The sequence below is a fragment of the Rhinichthys klamathensis genome, unplaced genomic scaffold, assembly GCF_029890125.1.
Source record: "Rhinichthys klamathensis goyatoka isolate OS25496 unplaced genomic scaffold, OSU_Roscu_1.1 h1tg000417l_1, whole genome shotgun sequence".
In the NCBI taxonomy this organism is placed as follows: Eukaryota; Metazoa; Chordata; class Actinopteri; order Cypriniformes; family Leuciscidae; genus Rhinichthys; species Rhinichthys klamathensis.
In genome coordinates this window covers 386,751-403,443 of record NW_026606915.1, presented here as the reverse complement: position 1 = coordinate 403,443, position 16,693 = coordinate 386,751, and the positions used below count along the sequence as shown (strand labels likewise).

Here is a 16,693-nt window from a genome sequence, read left to right as displayed (position 1 = left end):
TATGTTTGTGTCTTTACCCCTGGCTCAGTGGTGGAACACAAAGCTTTTCGCGCCAGAGATCCGTGTTCGATTCCGGCTCTCGCAGATAATCTTTATGCAGCTCTGAGCTCGCGCCCAGCTCTCTCACGTGACAGAAAGCGGCCGCGCTCTCCCGCGCTCATGAGAAACGTTCTCATTTCCGAGCATAAAGCTGGACAAATGGGTTATAGTGTGTTAGTTCCGCTGAGGCCGAACCTGTTACTGCTATCACGCCCTCTTATCTGCTCGCGCTACTGTGCTTGTGTCATTACCCCTGTGGCTCAGTGGTGTATCACAAAGCTTTTCGCGCCAGAGACCCGCGTTCGATTCCGGCTCTCACAGACAATTTTTATGCCGTCACAAGTCCAGCCTCTGCAGGCTAAAAATAGTCTCGTGCCCGCTTGCAGCGCTCACGTTTCTAACACGCACTTGCACGCGACGCGCGTCACAAGTGCAGCGATTTCAGGCTATATATATATCCCGCTGCAGGCCGCTCACGTGACCAGCCTCAGCTGAGAAAAGGACGGCTATTTCTCACCATGGCTGAACCGCCATCAAGGTTTCGCCCTCTGTCAGTCCCCGTTCACACGGCTACTGCAGCAGTGTACACCGCCATCAACAAGCCGGTCTCTTTTCCCGCTTGCATGTGCACAAACGCCGTTTTCACCGCGTCCCAGAGAAATCCAAAAAAAAAAAAAAAAAAAAGTGCATAAAAGCCTCTTGTGTAGAAAATGTGCCCACAACACTGTTCACTCATACACAAAACACTGCATGTGCACAAACACCGTTTTCACGGCGACCCAGAGATATCTCAAAAAGAGCATAAAAACCTATTGTGTACAAAATGTGCCCACAACACTGTGTTCACTCATACACAAAGCACTGCATGTGCACAAACACCGTTTTCACGGCGTCCCAGAGATAGCTCAAAAAGAGCATAAAAGCCTCACGTGTAGAAAATGTGCCCACAACACTGTGTTCACTCATACACAAAAGCTTTTCAGTTCCCGTGTGTCTCACAGAGCCCACTCTCATAAAGCGGTTCCAACCCGCTCGAGTTTCAGAGTGCATAAGCGCGCCCACGAGCCCGTGTGCGCGTCCCACCTCTGCTCTCTCTGTTACACGGCCCTTAAACTCCTCTCTGAGTGTAAGTCCCGCTGTCATAAACACTATGAGCGCGCCCGCGCGGCCCGCTGTGTGCAGCAACGGGGACCATGTAGCCATTCACCCCTTAGCGTTACGCTTTAAGCGTGGGAAGCTATTCCGGGAATTTCCCAGTGGGTGCTAAACACAATAAGGCTAGGCTATCGCTTACAGTTCCACCGCCGCCCTCCAGGTTTCCGAGCGCGGCTAGAAACTATTGTGAACCCAGAAGCAGTGACTCTGCTCCGTTCAAAGATAGCAAAACTATTGTGCAAAAGGGCTATAGAGAGAGTTCCTCTATCTATGAGCGAGTCGGGGTTTTACGGCCGTTATTTTCTGGTTCCCAAGAAAGACGGCGGCCTCAGACCGATTTTAGATCTCAGGTCTTTGAACAAAGTGCTCATGAAGAGACCATTCAAGATGCTCACTACCAGGAAACTCCTCGCGCAGGTGCGCCAGGGGGACTGGTTCATCTCTCTAGACCTGAAAGACGCCTATTTTCAGATCCAGATAAATCCCCGTCACAGGCCATTCTTACGTTTCGCCTTCGAGGGTCATGTTTATCAATACGCCGTTCTCCCGTTCGGCTTATCTCTGGCGCCCCGCACATTTACGAAGTGCATGGATACGGCGCTCGCCCCCCTGCGGAGCCAGGGGCTGCGCATATTGAATTATCTGGACGACTGGCTGATTTTGGCCCAATCACGGACGGAGTTTCTGTCGCACCGCGCAGTTCTCCTCGACCATCTGAAAACGCTGGGCCTCTCTGTCAACTGGACAAAGAGCTCCCTTCAACCCAGTCAATCGATTTCCTTTCTAGGAATAGATTTGAACTCGGTCACGATGACGGCTCGCCTGTCTACACAGCGCGCGCGCAGTGTACAGCGACTGGCCGCCTCGTTTCAGATGGGCACCCGCTCACCTCTGAAAACTTTTCAGAGGATGCTGGGTTACATGGCCTCAGCCTCCGCTGTGCTTCAGCTGGGCCTTTTGCACATGCGTCCGCTTCAGCTTTGGTTAAACAGCCGTGTACCCCACCGCGCGTGGAACACGGGCCGCCAGCTGATCAGAGTTACGCAGACATGTCTCACGGCGCTGCAGCCATGGACAGTAGCAGAATGGTTTCGACAGGGCGTCATGATGGGGACCTTTTCTCGCCGAAAAGTCATCTCGACAGATGCATCCAACACGGGTTGGGGTGCAGTCTGCGAGGGCTCACCGGCCTTCGGCCATTGGTCGACACAGGAAAGCCCCTTACACATAAACTGTCTGGAAATGCTTGCGGTCGAGAACGCGCTTTCGCGCTTCCTCTCGCTCATTCGGGGACACCACGTCCTGATCCGTTCGGACAACATGGCTGTGGTCTCCTATCTCAACCGTCAGGGCGGTGTCAGGTCCAGGAATCTCTTCCTACTGACACACCGCATTTTAGTTTGGTCTCAGAGCCGCCTGCTCTCGCTCAGAGCGACGCATGTGCCGGGCCATCTGAACGACGGTCCAGACATACTGTCCAGGAACCTCATCTCCTCAGGAGAATGGTCCCTGAACACACAAACGGTCCAAATACTGTGGCGGCTATTCGGCAGAGCAGAGGTGGACCTCTTCGCGTCAGAAGAGAACGCTCACTGCCCAATATTTTTCTCAAGGAGCGAGGACGCGCTAGCCCAGGAATGGCCTCGCCGCCCGCACTATGCATTCCCTCCGATCGCTCTGCTACCACAGGTAATTCAGAGGATCAGGGACACACGCCACTCGGTGCTCCTCATAGCCCCGCGTTGGGAGAGTCAGAATTGGGTTCCGGAGCTCACTCAGCTGTCGCAGACAGCCCCGTGGCCCATCCCAGTCAGAGCAGATCTCCTCTCTCAGGCTCGCGGCACGATCTGGCACCCCCATCCACGGCGCTGGGCGCTACATGCATGGGTGATCAACGACTATTCGTTGATTTGCCAGAAGGAGTAATAAACACTATCATACAGGCTAGAGCACCTTCCACGAGAAGGCTCTATGCGTCTAAATGGTCTGTGTTCTCAAAATGGTGCACCGACAAACATCTGGACCCACGGTCATGCGAGGTGCCGTCTTTGCTTGTTTTCCTTCAAGAGATGCTGGACAAGGGCAGGTCCCCCTCCACTCTCAAGGTTTACGTGGCAGCCGTCGCGGCGTTCTCTGAACCCCGACGCGCTCAGTCCCTGGGCAAAGACGAGTTAGTCATCCGCTTCCTCAGGGGAGCTAAGAGGATGAACCCTCCGCGCCCCCCTTCGGTTCCTATCTGGGATCTTTCTATAGTTCTCGAAGCTATGAAAGCACCCCCGTTCGAACCGCTCGAGTCTGTGGACCTAAAATACCTCTCGCTCAAAACCGTTTTTCTGACGGCTCTGTCCTCAGTAAAACGCGTGGGGGATCTTCACGCGCTCTCATCCAGCGCCGCGTGTCTCGAGTTTGGTCCGAATGATTCTCTTGTCATTCTCAAACCTAGACATGGCTATGTCCCGAAGGCGATTGGTACCCCGTTCAGGGCTCAGATTATTTCCCTATCGGCTCTGCCTTCATCCGATAGTGAGCGCGACGCCAATCTCCTCTGCCCGGTGCGGGCTCTGAGATTGTACACTACGCGCGCTGCCGCGTTCAGACGCGCTGAGCAGCTTTTCGTGTCGTTTGGGGGGCGCACCAAAGGTCTGGCCGCCTCTAAACAGACACTGTCTAGATGGATAGTAGACGCTATCGCCTCTGCTTACGCATCTAAATGCCTGCCCTGCCCTCTGGGCATCAGGGCGCACTCCACTAGAGGCATGGCCTCATCGTGGGCATGGTCCTGTGGAATTTCCATTCATGACATTTGTGTGGCCGCGGGATGGGCCTCCCCGTCCACTTTTGTCAGATTTTACAACTTGGAAGTTCCCGCCTTGCAGGCAAAATTACTAGCTGTCTAAACGACCAGCTCCCTAAGAAGCTGCATTACTGGGAGTCCCTCACACAACCGGTTCGCCCCTTGTGCTCTCCTTAAATGCTTATACACTTCATGTGCCCGCTCTGCCGGCCTCATACATGCTTATGTATACACTTCATGTGCCCGCTCTGCCGGCCTCATAATACATTCACTCCACGTTAAAAATCCCCCGGTATCACCCTGGGATTCATGAGTGGATTCATAGCGCGCACGGCGTTGACCAGGTGTTCCCGCAGCGTAAGCTAGCTTACGCAATACGAGAGAACCTCTCGTAAGAGAACGAATCGGTTACCTAACGTAACCTCGGTTCTCTCTAGAAGAGGGAACGAGTATTGCGTTCCCGGCCGTGCTTGCGCTACTAGCGTTTCGCTTCACGCTGAAATAAATCAACATATAAGCCTGGGAGAGACTGTTATATACACCATAGCCACGCCCATTCTGGCGGGCCATGACGCAATGAGCGCGCGGGCACCTCTCATTGGAAGCGGGTTCAGCCCCGCTCTCCCATAGGCTTAAGCAGTTCTCTCTGAGCGAACCAATGAGCTGCTAGCTAGCCTGCTCTAGGTCTGCCGCAGAGGAACTGCGCAGTCAGAACTGCTAGTAAGTTTCATGCTATTTTGTTTAGTTGTCTGTTCAGAATCGTGGGAGAATCGTGATCTCTATTTGAATCATGATCTCAATTTATCCAGAATTGTGCAGCTCTAAGAGACACATTTGAATGTGCAATCCCACTATAAAATATCCAGATATTGTAAGGGGATTGCCTGTATGATTGTCTGTCTGTATGCTTGCCTGTCTGTGTTGTTTACTGTCACAGCTTTTTTTAAAGAATATTGGGAAATACATTGCCTCATTACAGTATGCTTTACTTTTTCTGCATCATTTCAAGAGGGTTTGTTCTGAAACCCATCAGCTTTGGACATTTTGGTAAATTATCTTTGGTAAATGATGTAACTCTGGGCAATACTCTTTGTAATGTTTTGAAATGTCCAGTTAACCACAGAACAAACAGTTTAGGCTAGTTACTAAAGCTGGGTGTATTACATACACAAAGCACACAGACACACACATGTACACACATATCTCTCATGGATGGCCTGATCCGTTGCTTGTTTTCATGCCAAAGTGAGCAGCTAAGCCGCAGGATACTGAAAAGGAAGAGAGCATGAGAGACCTGTCTCAGTGCCTGTCAGAATGAACAGGGGTGGGTAGCCCTGTGATTATATATTCAGATATTGAGTGTGTATGTGAATGTGTGTCTGTTTATGTGGCCATTTGTGCCTGTAAAGTCATATTAGTGCTGTATTTAAGTTGTGCAAAGGAACTGTAGGACTCTTCCCCTGGTTTAAATCCGGATCGGATTTAAAAGACCATCCGTTATCATTTTGGATTTCTATTCTGGTCTATGCAGATTAATGGTGGTTCGATGCTAGTCAAGTGGACTATTATAGCTGTGTTGTTCACCATCAAAAACGTAAATGTTTGTTTGGTTGTTGTAAAAGCGTTTTTTTTTTCTGTTCTCAAGTGAAGCACACGTCAAAAGTCTTTACCTTTGATTTTTGAATTACACATGATTTCCACGCTTTCGAATATTCAACAAAACCGTGAAAGTGGAAAGCTGTCGTAAGTGTTTGTATAGGGTGTTTGTGAATCTGCACAGTAATCATGCAATCAGCTTTCTATGCAAATTTCAGCAATGAACCTTCAGAGTAAATTCATGTTACCTCTATGTGACCTTGCATTTGCTAAAAGCTTTCAGCTAATTCCAGACCTAATGGAACTTAAAAGCCTCTTCTTGTGCCTTCTCTTTTTTTCCCGTGAACACATCTTGATCTGTCCTCTGTGGAGGCTCCAAAATCCATTTACAGGTATTTCAGTACCTGAAGAAGATTGTCATCATCACATCCATCCTAAACTCAGGCTTGTGGTCATAGCACATGGTTTAGATGTTTATGTAGTTTAAGATCATAGTTTAACAGCACAACTGTTTTTTAACATTGATAATAATCCTTTTTTTTTTTTTTATCAACTCAGCATATCATAGGATCATTTACCATATTAGTTAATCTGCATAGCTTGCCAGTGAGGCATTTATTTTTGCAAAGGAGCTTTAAAGGAGCACTGCTACCCGAGATCACTAGCAAATTGAACATTACCTAGAAATATAGCAAAGCAATGTCTCTCCTGTGCTCAGATGGGGAGCGCTGATGCCAATAATCCTCAAATTAAATTATTAATCTTACACTGCTTAACCTGAGTAGCACTCTCTATTACCTGTACAAAAGTGCTGCTCTCTTCTGTTATGTAATATGTTGCCATACTCGATGTCCCTGTCTTTAACTAAGCTCCAGAGGCTTTAATTAGGCTAAACAGTGGGGAAATTAAACTCTAATCTACATTAAATGAACTCTCAGCAGAGTGCCATTATTGAGATCCCAACACCTCAGTAGGGGGCGGGGCAGGGAGCAGGGATACTGGAGGCAGGAGGAGTCACCACTAACAGTTTTCAGCTGTTTCAAAAATAGAGGAGCAAGAGAGTTAGGATCACTTAAAGGAGAAGTGTGCAGTTTTTTATGTTAAAAAAAAACTATCAAAGCTTAAAGGCACACTGCGGAACTTTTGGCCACTAGTGGCGCTCGACCTGTAACTTTCACGTCTAGCGTCCCTAGAGGCCACAAGCTCCGCAGCACTGTCGCAAAAGTCAACAAACAGTCAACCGGTCCGCCCATAGACAGTGAGTCAGCTTCCCGTGTCTTTAGATTGTGTGTGCTTGCAGTGTTTGAGGCGGGCAGCCTGGCCGCGCTCGATTCCCTTATAGCAGTCTGCTGAGAGAGAGCGAGCGGCTTAGTGCTAACATGTCTGTGAGTGAATGTGGGCGCGGGACGGCGGGCCGGGCACATTTACTGCACTAAAAACACCGTCGGCCTGAGCTGACTGTAACTTATGTGTGTTGGTTTCGTTTTACAGAAACCGTGGGACATGTTGTGTGTAGTGTTTGTGGGCACTGAGTCGTGGGAACGTTCACTACATTTAATGTACATTTGACATGAGTCGATTTTATTTGTTCGAGCCCTGCACTGTGGCGGGCTGTGTTTGTGTGTAGAAATGAACAATGGGCTGTGGGCATTTTATTACACTCATAACACCATCGGCTGTGGCCGGAATACCAGAAAATACTACACTGCTTATATGATTTATCTGTGTCACCTTGGAAACGGCATTTGTGTGCAGGCAAGCGTTAGCATCGGTCGGGCACCCCTCCTCCTCCTGTAGCTCACGCCAGCGAGCGAACGCTAGACCAATGGTGATCCTCGTCCTGGCTTTTCATTTGTCACTATGCCTTTTACTTTTTTTTTAGTGTCCTCTGACAAAACCTTTGCCTTCTTCCTTGTAGCTGTTGGTTCGGCCATGACGAAAACATACAGACGGCAATCAAACGCGAGTTGAGCACTCACGTCAGAATCTGAGGAAGTTGTGGGTGGTGGGGGAAGTGACGTATGCCGTAAAGCGGTCGAATTTTGTAGTTCTTTTTGTGCTCGGGTTCCTACTCGAACCCCGAAGTTACATAGTGCTAGGAAAAGCGATACAGACACCTTCAGGCTTTGGCAGACGTGTCATTCAACCTATTGTAAGTCGATGTACCATCTCAATGGGTTTTGGTAATATATTATAAAGGTTGAAAAGTTCCACAGTGTGCCTTTAATATACTGATAAAATTATAGTCATTCATTTTTGCGTTCTCATGAAAAGTAAAAAAAAATCGGCTCTGTGGTGTTTTCAAAACATTGCTCTTTACATTTTTATATTATTTAACTAATATTTAATATTTTATTTATTTTATATTATATATTCTTATTTAGTTTTAATATATAGATACTATTTATTATACTTATATATATATTTTATTATATCTTTATTATTCTTTATTTTTTCTATTTTGTCAAAATGCTTTTGCTCATCTTCACAGTAGTATTTTTTAAATGTTTAAAAAGAGCTAAACAAATAAATTGAAAATAAAAATGTTTTATTCAGTAAATTTATGTTAAAATGAAAGTGACACAATTTCAGAATTTAATTGCAATATTTGGAGCATTCAATTAAAAGCAAGTTGAGTTGCACTGTTAGAAAAAAAAAGTGAAAAAATGGAAATATTCTGGCAGCTGGGGCGCCAGAAAAATACCGTGAAATACCAGTAAAAAATCAACTCGTAAAAAAACGGAAATATTCTGGCAGCTGGGGCGCCAGAAAATGTCTGTTAAAAAACGGAAAAATACTGTCAGGAAAAAAACTGTAAAAAAAAAAATGGTAATTTCTTATCCTATAATTATGGTTTATTACTGTTATTCTACACAAAAATATATTTCATTATCTGATATAATGTTAATTTACTGACCTATTGAAGGTTATATATCTGTTTTGTACCATTGTAATACACTGTCAACCAACAACCACAGTGGTGATGAGAGTCACATGATCATTCAAAGCTCATTCAGCGCTATCTCACGACCAATTCGTACAAGAGACGATTTTTCTAAACCAACGTGTTGGGTAGGTTTAGGGGCGGGGTCAGGGATAGGTCATTCATACTATTTCACACGAATTTGGTAACTTGTAAAATATGCACGAATTAGCAAAAAACGTATAAATTCGTACGAATTGCCTTGAGAGCAGACTGGCTCATCACAAGCAGCTCTTCAACAAAAGTGTTAACACTAATTTACAGAAACTGCACAGTATCATTCGCACAAACATTAAACACCATCATGGTAACACATGAAATTTTAAAAATGCAATAAACATTAGTTTAACAACATTAAATGTAACATAAAACCCTAATGTACATAACTCATTCGGAAAAAACTAAGAAAACTATGAAGAAACATAGTTATTTCAACAAAAACACATCAAATGTGAAGTGTCACGCAGGGAATTGTGGGAATGTCAATTTACGGTTTTTCACTGTAAATTATACAATGAGTTGTTCTTTTTCACTTTCAAAAACTGTAAATTGAATGGTATTTTACAGTAAAATTACATTAAATGTACCATTAGATCTATCACAGTTATTATATAGTGCGGAAATTCTATTATTTAACCTTAAAACTCACTTTAACACCCACATCTTCAAGGAAAACATGTTAAATGACTGATTTCTGCAGTTATACCTTCTTTTCTTTGCTTTCTAATTTAACAGAAAAAAATCTGTAAATTATTACGGAATATTTTATGTAAAATTACACATAACCCTGTAAAAATACAGACAATTTCCTTTTAAAAAAACGTAAAATTGATGTAAAACCAAAATACAAGCAATTACCTGTAAATTCAATAGTGGACCTTTAAATTACAGCAAATATCTGTAAAATAACAGGCATTCACTGTATAATGACAAAACGGCAAAATTCTGTAAAAAAAAATACAGACCATTACCTGTAAATTTACTCTCTTTTTTACAGTGTGATGTAATAAGCATATTTTACTTTTTCTTTACATTTTCCCACCTCCTGTCCTTTATATCCATCCCCCCTAAAGTACAAATGTAAAATTAGAATATTATATGTGCTATGCTAAAAATTAGATCATATATACACTCACCGGCCACTTTATTAGGTACCCCATGCTAGTAACGGGTTGGACCCCCTTTTGCCTTCAGAACTGCCTCAATTCTTCGTGGCATAGATTCAACAAGGTGCTGGAAGCATTCCTCAGGGAGTTTGGTCCATATTGACATGATGGCATCACACAGTTGCCGCAGATTTGTCGGCTGCACATCCATGATGCGAATCTCCCGTTCCACCACATCCCAAAGATGCTCTATTGGGTTGAGATCTGGTGACTGTGGAGGCCATTTTAGTACAGTGAACTCATTGTCATGTTCAAGAAACCAATTTGAAATGATTAGAGCTTTGTGACATGGTGGAAGTAGCCATCAGAGGATGGGTACATGGTGGCCATAAAGGGATGGACATGGTCAGAAACAATGCTCAGGTAGGCCGTGGCATTTAAACGATGCCCAATTGGCACTAAGGGGCCTAAAGTGTGCCAGGAAAACATCCCCCACACCATTACACCACCACCACCAGCCTGCACAGTGGTAACAAGGCATGATGGTTCCATGTTCTCATTCTGTTTACGCCAAATTCGGACTCTAACATCTGAATGTCTCAACAGAAATCGAGACTCATCAGACCAGGCAACATTTTTCCAGTCTTCAACTGTTCAATTTTGGTGAGCTCTTGCAAATTGTAGCCTCTTTTTCCTATTTGTAGTGGAGATGAGTGGTACCCGGTGGAGTCTTCTGCTGTTGTAGCCCATCCGCCTCAAGGTTGTGCGTGTTGTGGCTTCACAAATGCTTTGCTGCATACCTCGGTTGTAACGAGTGGTTATTTCAGTCACTGTTGCCCTTCTATCAGCTCGAACCAGTCTGGCCATTCTCCTCTGACCTCTGGCATCAACAAGGCATTTCCGCCCACAGAACTGCCGCTCACTGGATGTTTTTTCTTTTTCGGACCATTCTCTGTAAACCCTAGAGATGGTTGTGCGTGAAAATCCCAGTAGATTAGCAGTTTCTGAAATACTCAGACCAGCCCTTCTGGCACCAACAATCATGCCACGTTCAAAGTCACTCAAATCAACTTTCTTCCCCATACTGATGCTCGGTTTGAACTGCAGGAGATTGTCTTGACCATGTCTACATGCCTAAATGCACTTAGTTGCCGCCATGTGATTGGCTGCTTAGAAATTAAGTGTTAACGAGCAGTTGGACAGGTGTACCTAATAAAGTGGTCGGTGAGTGTATACGGTGTATGTTATGTATAGATGTATATATAAATGAGGTCTCACCCTCACCACGGATTTCTTTCCCATCAGTCTTTGAGCTCCTCAACCGGAAGGAGAAGCATGATGGACAGCTTAGAGGATTCCATCTGTTTCAGACTGATATCTTTTCACACAGGTGACAGGTGGTGTATCAGCACTGTGTGTGTTTGTGCGTTATTTTAGTAAATACATTGGGGGTTCTTATGTAAGTTCGGCAGGGCTGTCATAATTACCATTTGTCAAAAAAAGAAGGTGATGGCCATTGTTAATCGCCGCTCAACCGAGCGATACTTTGATCCTCCCCCGTATAATTTGTTGTTGGTGTTGTATGAGGTGATTGTAAAGGATTTTGCTGATGCACAGAAGTGTGAGATGATTCTGACAGGCCCTGTGGTAAAGGGACAGACACTGACCACAACTGCAGTTTGAGTCAGAATAATCATGCTAAGATTGCTAGAATCATGCTAGACAACCAATGCAAAGAAAAAGTGTGTTTAAATGTGTCACAAATGTGTGTGTGATTGAGAAAGAGGGAAACATGGATGTTCCTATCTAGATGCCGCTGTTGGGAGTTTGTTATTGGTGGGGTGTCAAATTGGGTTAGCAGAACAGGATTTGAGGGGGCGTCCTGACTTTTTTTTTTTTTTTTTTTTTTTTTTCTGTGAGACTTTCAGAAGGGATTAATCCTGAAGTCCCAACACATTTGAGCTCAGCTAACAAGGCCACAAGCATGTTTGGCCTCTAAAGTCCCCGGCCTTTCAACAGAGCAGAAGCTGCAGCTGTGAATATCTGGATTTCAAAATAATGATGGGTTTCTTACTTCTGGATTTATTTATGAAGATGACGATAAGAGCAGGTAATTTCTAATGATTTCGTATTATATTATAATAATTTAAATTATTATAAGAAATTAAATTATTATATATTTGATGATATACATTTTAGAAAAGTAAAAAGTTAGTTTTTAATATAAGAATTTGGCTGCAAAAGTAAGTTATTTTAAGTCATTAATAAAGTGCTAATTTTAACGTTATTAATGAGCGCTAACTTTGATAGACTATTTAACTTCTGACAGTAGGAATTTGCTGTTAAATATCATTACATTGATACATGCATTACATACCAATACCTATTTCCAAAATATACACATTTACTTCTTTAATATTTTGATGCACAGCAAGGAACTGTTACCTGCATTTCTGCATCACTTTCTTTTTTGGGGGGGCTTTCGTTGTCTACATGCCCAAATGCTCCACCTTCCATAACATTACCTGTTGGCACAGATCCCCTATAGATTTTGAGATATATCCAACAAGGAGCAAAGCTGTTCTTTGCTTCTCAGGGCGCCAATCCTGAGGACAAATCTTAATTACACCACAAGCTTCTGACAGCTCTCCGCTGTGACTGGAGATCCCTACGAATCATGTCAACACTCACAAACAAGATAAGAGCAAAAGAAAAGAAGTATATGAGAAGTTTATGAGGTCTTTTCAACTAATAATCTTTTTGAATGTGTGCATTTTCTGACATCACCTGCAGACAGCGATATAGCTTACCTGGTGCGTTATCGCATTAAAAACACACACAGGAATACACTGGACACTAAACTGATTATGTTCATCACACTTTTACACAGAATTACAGAGGTATCACGCCTAGGGACTCCAGTTGGGTTTAATATAACTCAGATGTTACTTCCATATTTTACTTCTCTTTTGCTTGACTGTTAATATCAGCACATTTGGCACAAGAAGCTGGCTTTTGTTAACCCTTTTGATTGTATTTTGTTAATATTGAGGTTCGAGAGACACAATGCTGTAAGTATAATAACAATAATAAACTTTAACTTATTTTATTTCAGCTTGTTGCCAAGGCAACATTTCTTATTTTCATTTAGTTTAACCTGATGTACTAAAAGAACTAAAAACTGAAATAAAAATGAAACTATATGAGCAAGCTATTTTTATATTTAGATTACATCTGCCATCATCTAACGCTCACATAGTCTTTACAATCTTTCAAATGTATCTCAATTTAAATTTAAAAATTACAATTTTACATTCTCCTTTTTAGTATGTTTTATGTTTTTAAAACAATTGATTTCAAGTGTTTTATTATTTTGTTTAAAAAAATATAGAGAGAATTTTGATGTTGACAAAACCCTAAACCCTAACATTAGTTGATGTTTTATAACTGTGTTCTCTGGAACAATACATAATGTAACATTCCAAATATGAAACTCATAAGATAAGTTCTCATAAGAGGAGTAAAGGTTGTGAAGTATCAATCCCATTCTTAAATGTTAAGTATGTTTTTTAAACAGTTCAAATAGCCTTGGGGTCTCTCAGACCTCAAAAAAAAGAAATGTTAATGCATTGTTTTTGACCAACAGCAGAGCAGTGAGCTGCTCTAACAGCAGCTCTGTCAGAAAGCATTGAGTTCAGTCAGATCTACATTATCCATGTTCATGTTGGCGTAACGGTGTGTGAATGTGGGTGGTCAGTGATGCGCCCTGGATTCACTGAGTCATCACATGGGGGTTTTCCTGTAAAAGCTAAACCCCAGTACCACCTCCCTCTCTACCTCAGGCTAGCTTTGTATAAGAGTAATGGTGTACCATAGGAAGTCTAGTTGTGGGGTAAGTGCCTGTGTAACCACTTGCTGTTTTTGAGGTGCGTTCACAGACGGTGCTGCTGTTGTGTTGAATTAGAGCAAGCCACTCATGCAAACCGACAGTGTGTTCATTTGTAAATGCGGGACCCGTGATACCCTTGAATAAAAGCCTTAAAAGTTCAATTTACATGTTCTTTGTTGGTATGATTGTTATACTCACAATATTGCCAAAGCATCAATACACATGACAAAAGCACAGACAAGAATAATAAAAGAAAACAATAGTGTCTGATTAAAAAATAAGGTGGCAATAATAAATGATAATAATTTATTTAAAATATATTAAATATATTTTTATATATATTTTTATTTTTAAATATATTCTTAGTTTGTGCTTATCTTGGTGAAAGCCGAGTACAAATCAGCATGAAGTTTTAACATCTACTCCCGTGTAATGGAAATCAACTATATGTTAAATGATTTTAACTCTGAATGAACAACAATTGGTGAATAGGTTATCATGATCAAATAGGCCTAAAGTACAATAAAGCGCCACTTCCCGGTGCTGCAATGTAAAGAGGCTGGTGAAATGTGTACATTGTATTTAATTCTTTTTCTCTTAATTGGATGCAGGAAGCTGGCATTTCTCCCTCTAGTGATTTCTGTAACTTATACATATTGTGTTTCTTCCCAGGCACAGAAATCATGGATAGAAAGAGCTTTCAGCAAGAGAGAATGTGTGCACATTATTGTAAGCACCAAAGACCCCCATAGGTGAGTACCGCCACCTCTGCTGTAGTCTCTGCACAAGGTGAATTTTTAACAAACAAATAGCAGATTTAAACTGCTTTTAGGTGTAACTAAATGTGTCAATACTATTAATGAAAGAGAAATCATTCTTCATTAGTGTGGCCTTGTTTGAAACTGTTAGAGCATCTAAAGAAAGATACCACTGAGCATCTAAAGAATCACTACAGATTGCGGAAGTGAATGCTTGTGAATATGATCTTGTTTTCTAAATGGTTCTTTTAGACTGTTTTTAAAGATGTGAAGAATTTGTTAGCTTCACTGTAATTAATCTGGCTGAGAAATGTAAATCTCAAAGCTTTTAATTAAATCTGCAAATAAAGATTTTGTAGATCACTTGCTGACAGTTTTGACTTTCACTTAATTTAACTCTTTTTACGGGGTTGTGTCTTCTGTCACAGGTGCTGTTGTGGCCGTCTAATTGGTCAACATGTTGGCCTGCCCCCCAGCATCTCATCCAATCAGAATGAGAAGTCAGATCGTGTGCCAAAGAATGACAGCTTGTCAGAGAAGTGGTCCATCAGCAAGCACACCCAGCTCAGTCCCACTGACGCCTTTGGAACCATTGAGTTTCAGGGAGGTGGACACTCCAACAAAGCAATGGTAGACGGACGCATTTAGTCTCTTATTAACAATGGTTTGATGTTCAAAGTGCTCAAAATAACTCTGATAAAATATCCATGAACCTTTTATAACCCTTTGCGAGACATTTATTAATGTCTGTTGATCCTGCCAGATTGGACTTCAAAATATCATCCATTTTACAGCCATAAAGTCAGTAATTCAGAGGACATTCAACAAGACTACAGATGAAAATGTAGGGAGCAAAATGATTTTATTCATTGGAAATTGATGGAATATTGATAAGTAGACATTATGTACCAGACATTTGGCTGTTATTTAACACTACAAGTGACATTATCGGAAAATGAAAGTCATTTAAGAGGATCACAAAGTTCCTACATTTTACCTACATGTTGATTTAAATCCCAGCAAGTACAGCTTGACATAACTGAATGGTTTCCCAAAAAAAAATTAAGCAGCATAGTTTTCAAGATTGATTATAATAAGAAATGTTTCTTGAGCACTAAATCAGCATATTAGAATGATTTCTAAAGAATCATGTGAGACTGAAGACTTTGCCATCACAGGAATAAATTACTTTGTAAAATATTTTCCAATAGAATAGTGTTCTTTTAAACATCATTTCCCCCCATTTTTTTTTATCAAACAAATGCAGCCTTGATCAGCATAACACCCTTTTTCAGAAATAACAAAAAATCGTACAGACTCCAAACTTTTGAATGTAGTGTAAAATCTTATATGTACTGTTAAAGATTGTCTCAAGATTGTCATAATTCCACTTTTATGTTTTGTCAGTATGTACGAGTGTCTTATGACACTAAGCCAGACTTACTGCTGCATCTGATGACGAAGGAGTGGCAACTGGAGCTTCCCAAGCTGCTCATCTCTGTTCATGGAGGACTTCAGAACTTCGAGCTGCAGCCCAAACTCAAGCAAGTCTTTGGCAAGGGTCTCATCAAGGCTGCCATGACCACTGGGGCCTGGATCTTCACTGGGGGAGTTAACACTGGTGTGTACGAGGTGTTAATGTATCTTTCAGTTTAATTAAGATTCTGAGTAGATTACTGTGGCGAGCAGGACGAGGTCAATGGCTGTGGGAGGACGGCGCGAGGCCGGTGGCGTGATTACTAATGAGCGACACCTGCGCGACGCACCGGTCTCGTATCTCTAACGGAGGAGCGGAAGCATAAAAGGAGGAGCGACGACAGTGGAGATGGAGAGAGGAACAGGCCTGATTTTATGTTGTGTTTTGTTTCTGTTTCTGTTCTTATACTTTCATTTTGTTGTTGATTTATTTTATTATTAAAGTCTTTGAATGTTCGCCGGTTCCCGCCTCCTCCTTCCCACAACAACGAACCTCGTTACAATTACTCTTATTAAGATTCTGAGCAATGCTAGTCAATATTATAGTCTGATACTATCTAAATTCTTAGAGAGATAAATGGCGGATGAAGATGTCTGTGTAACTGTGTACTATCTCAATGTCCATGATGCCTTGTGTGATATCTCTCACACTGAGAATCTGTTATCTCTTCCATTATCTGTCTCTTCAGGAGTCATCAGGCATGTTGGTGATGCTCTGAAAGACCACGCTTCCAAATCGAGGGGGAAGATCTGTACTATTGGCATTGCCCCCTGGGGGATTGTGGAGAACCAGGAAGACCTGGTGGGCAAAGATGTAAGTGACTCGACTACTGATAAATTTAATTACTAAACCTATTATAGTATAGTATAGTATAGTATAGTATAGTATAGTATAGT

The 16,693-nt window shown here is 42.5% G+C and overlaps 1 protein-coding gene across 13 annotated transcripts in view; it reads left to right on the top strand.

The window, feature by feature from the left end:
• Positions 1–16,693, top strand: part of trpm3 (transient receptor potential cation channel, subfamily M, member 3) — a 186,091-nt gene that overhangs the window by 77,408 nt on the left and 91,990 nt on the right. For all 13 annotated transcript variants that reach the window (XM_056235212.1, XM_056235215.1, XM_056235208.1 and 10 more), the window contains exons 2-5: positions 14,235–14,314; positions 14,749–14,950; positions 15,728–15,941; positions 16,486–16,610. In XM_056235212.1, coding sequence (XP_056091187.1) covers positions 14,235–14,314; positions 14,749–14,950; positions 15,728–15,941; positions 16,486–16,610 — 621 coding nt within the window. The remainder of the gene's footprint in view (positions 1–14,234; positions 14,315–14,748; positions 14,951–15,727; positions 15,942–16,485; positions 16,611–16,693) is intronic.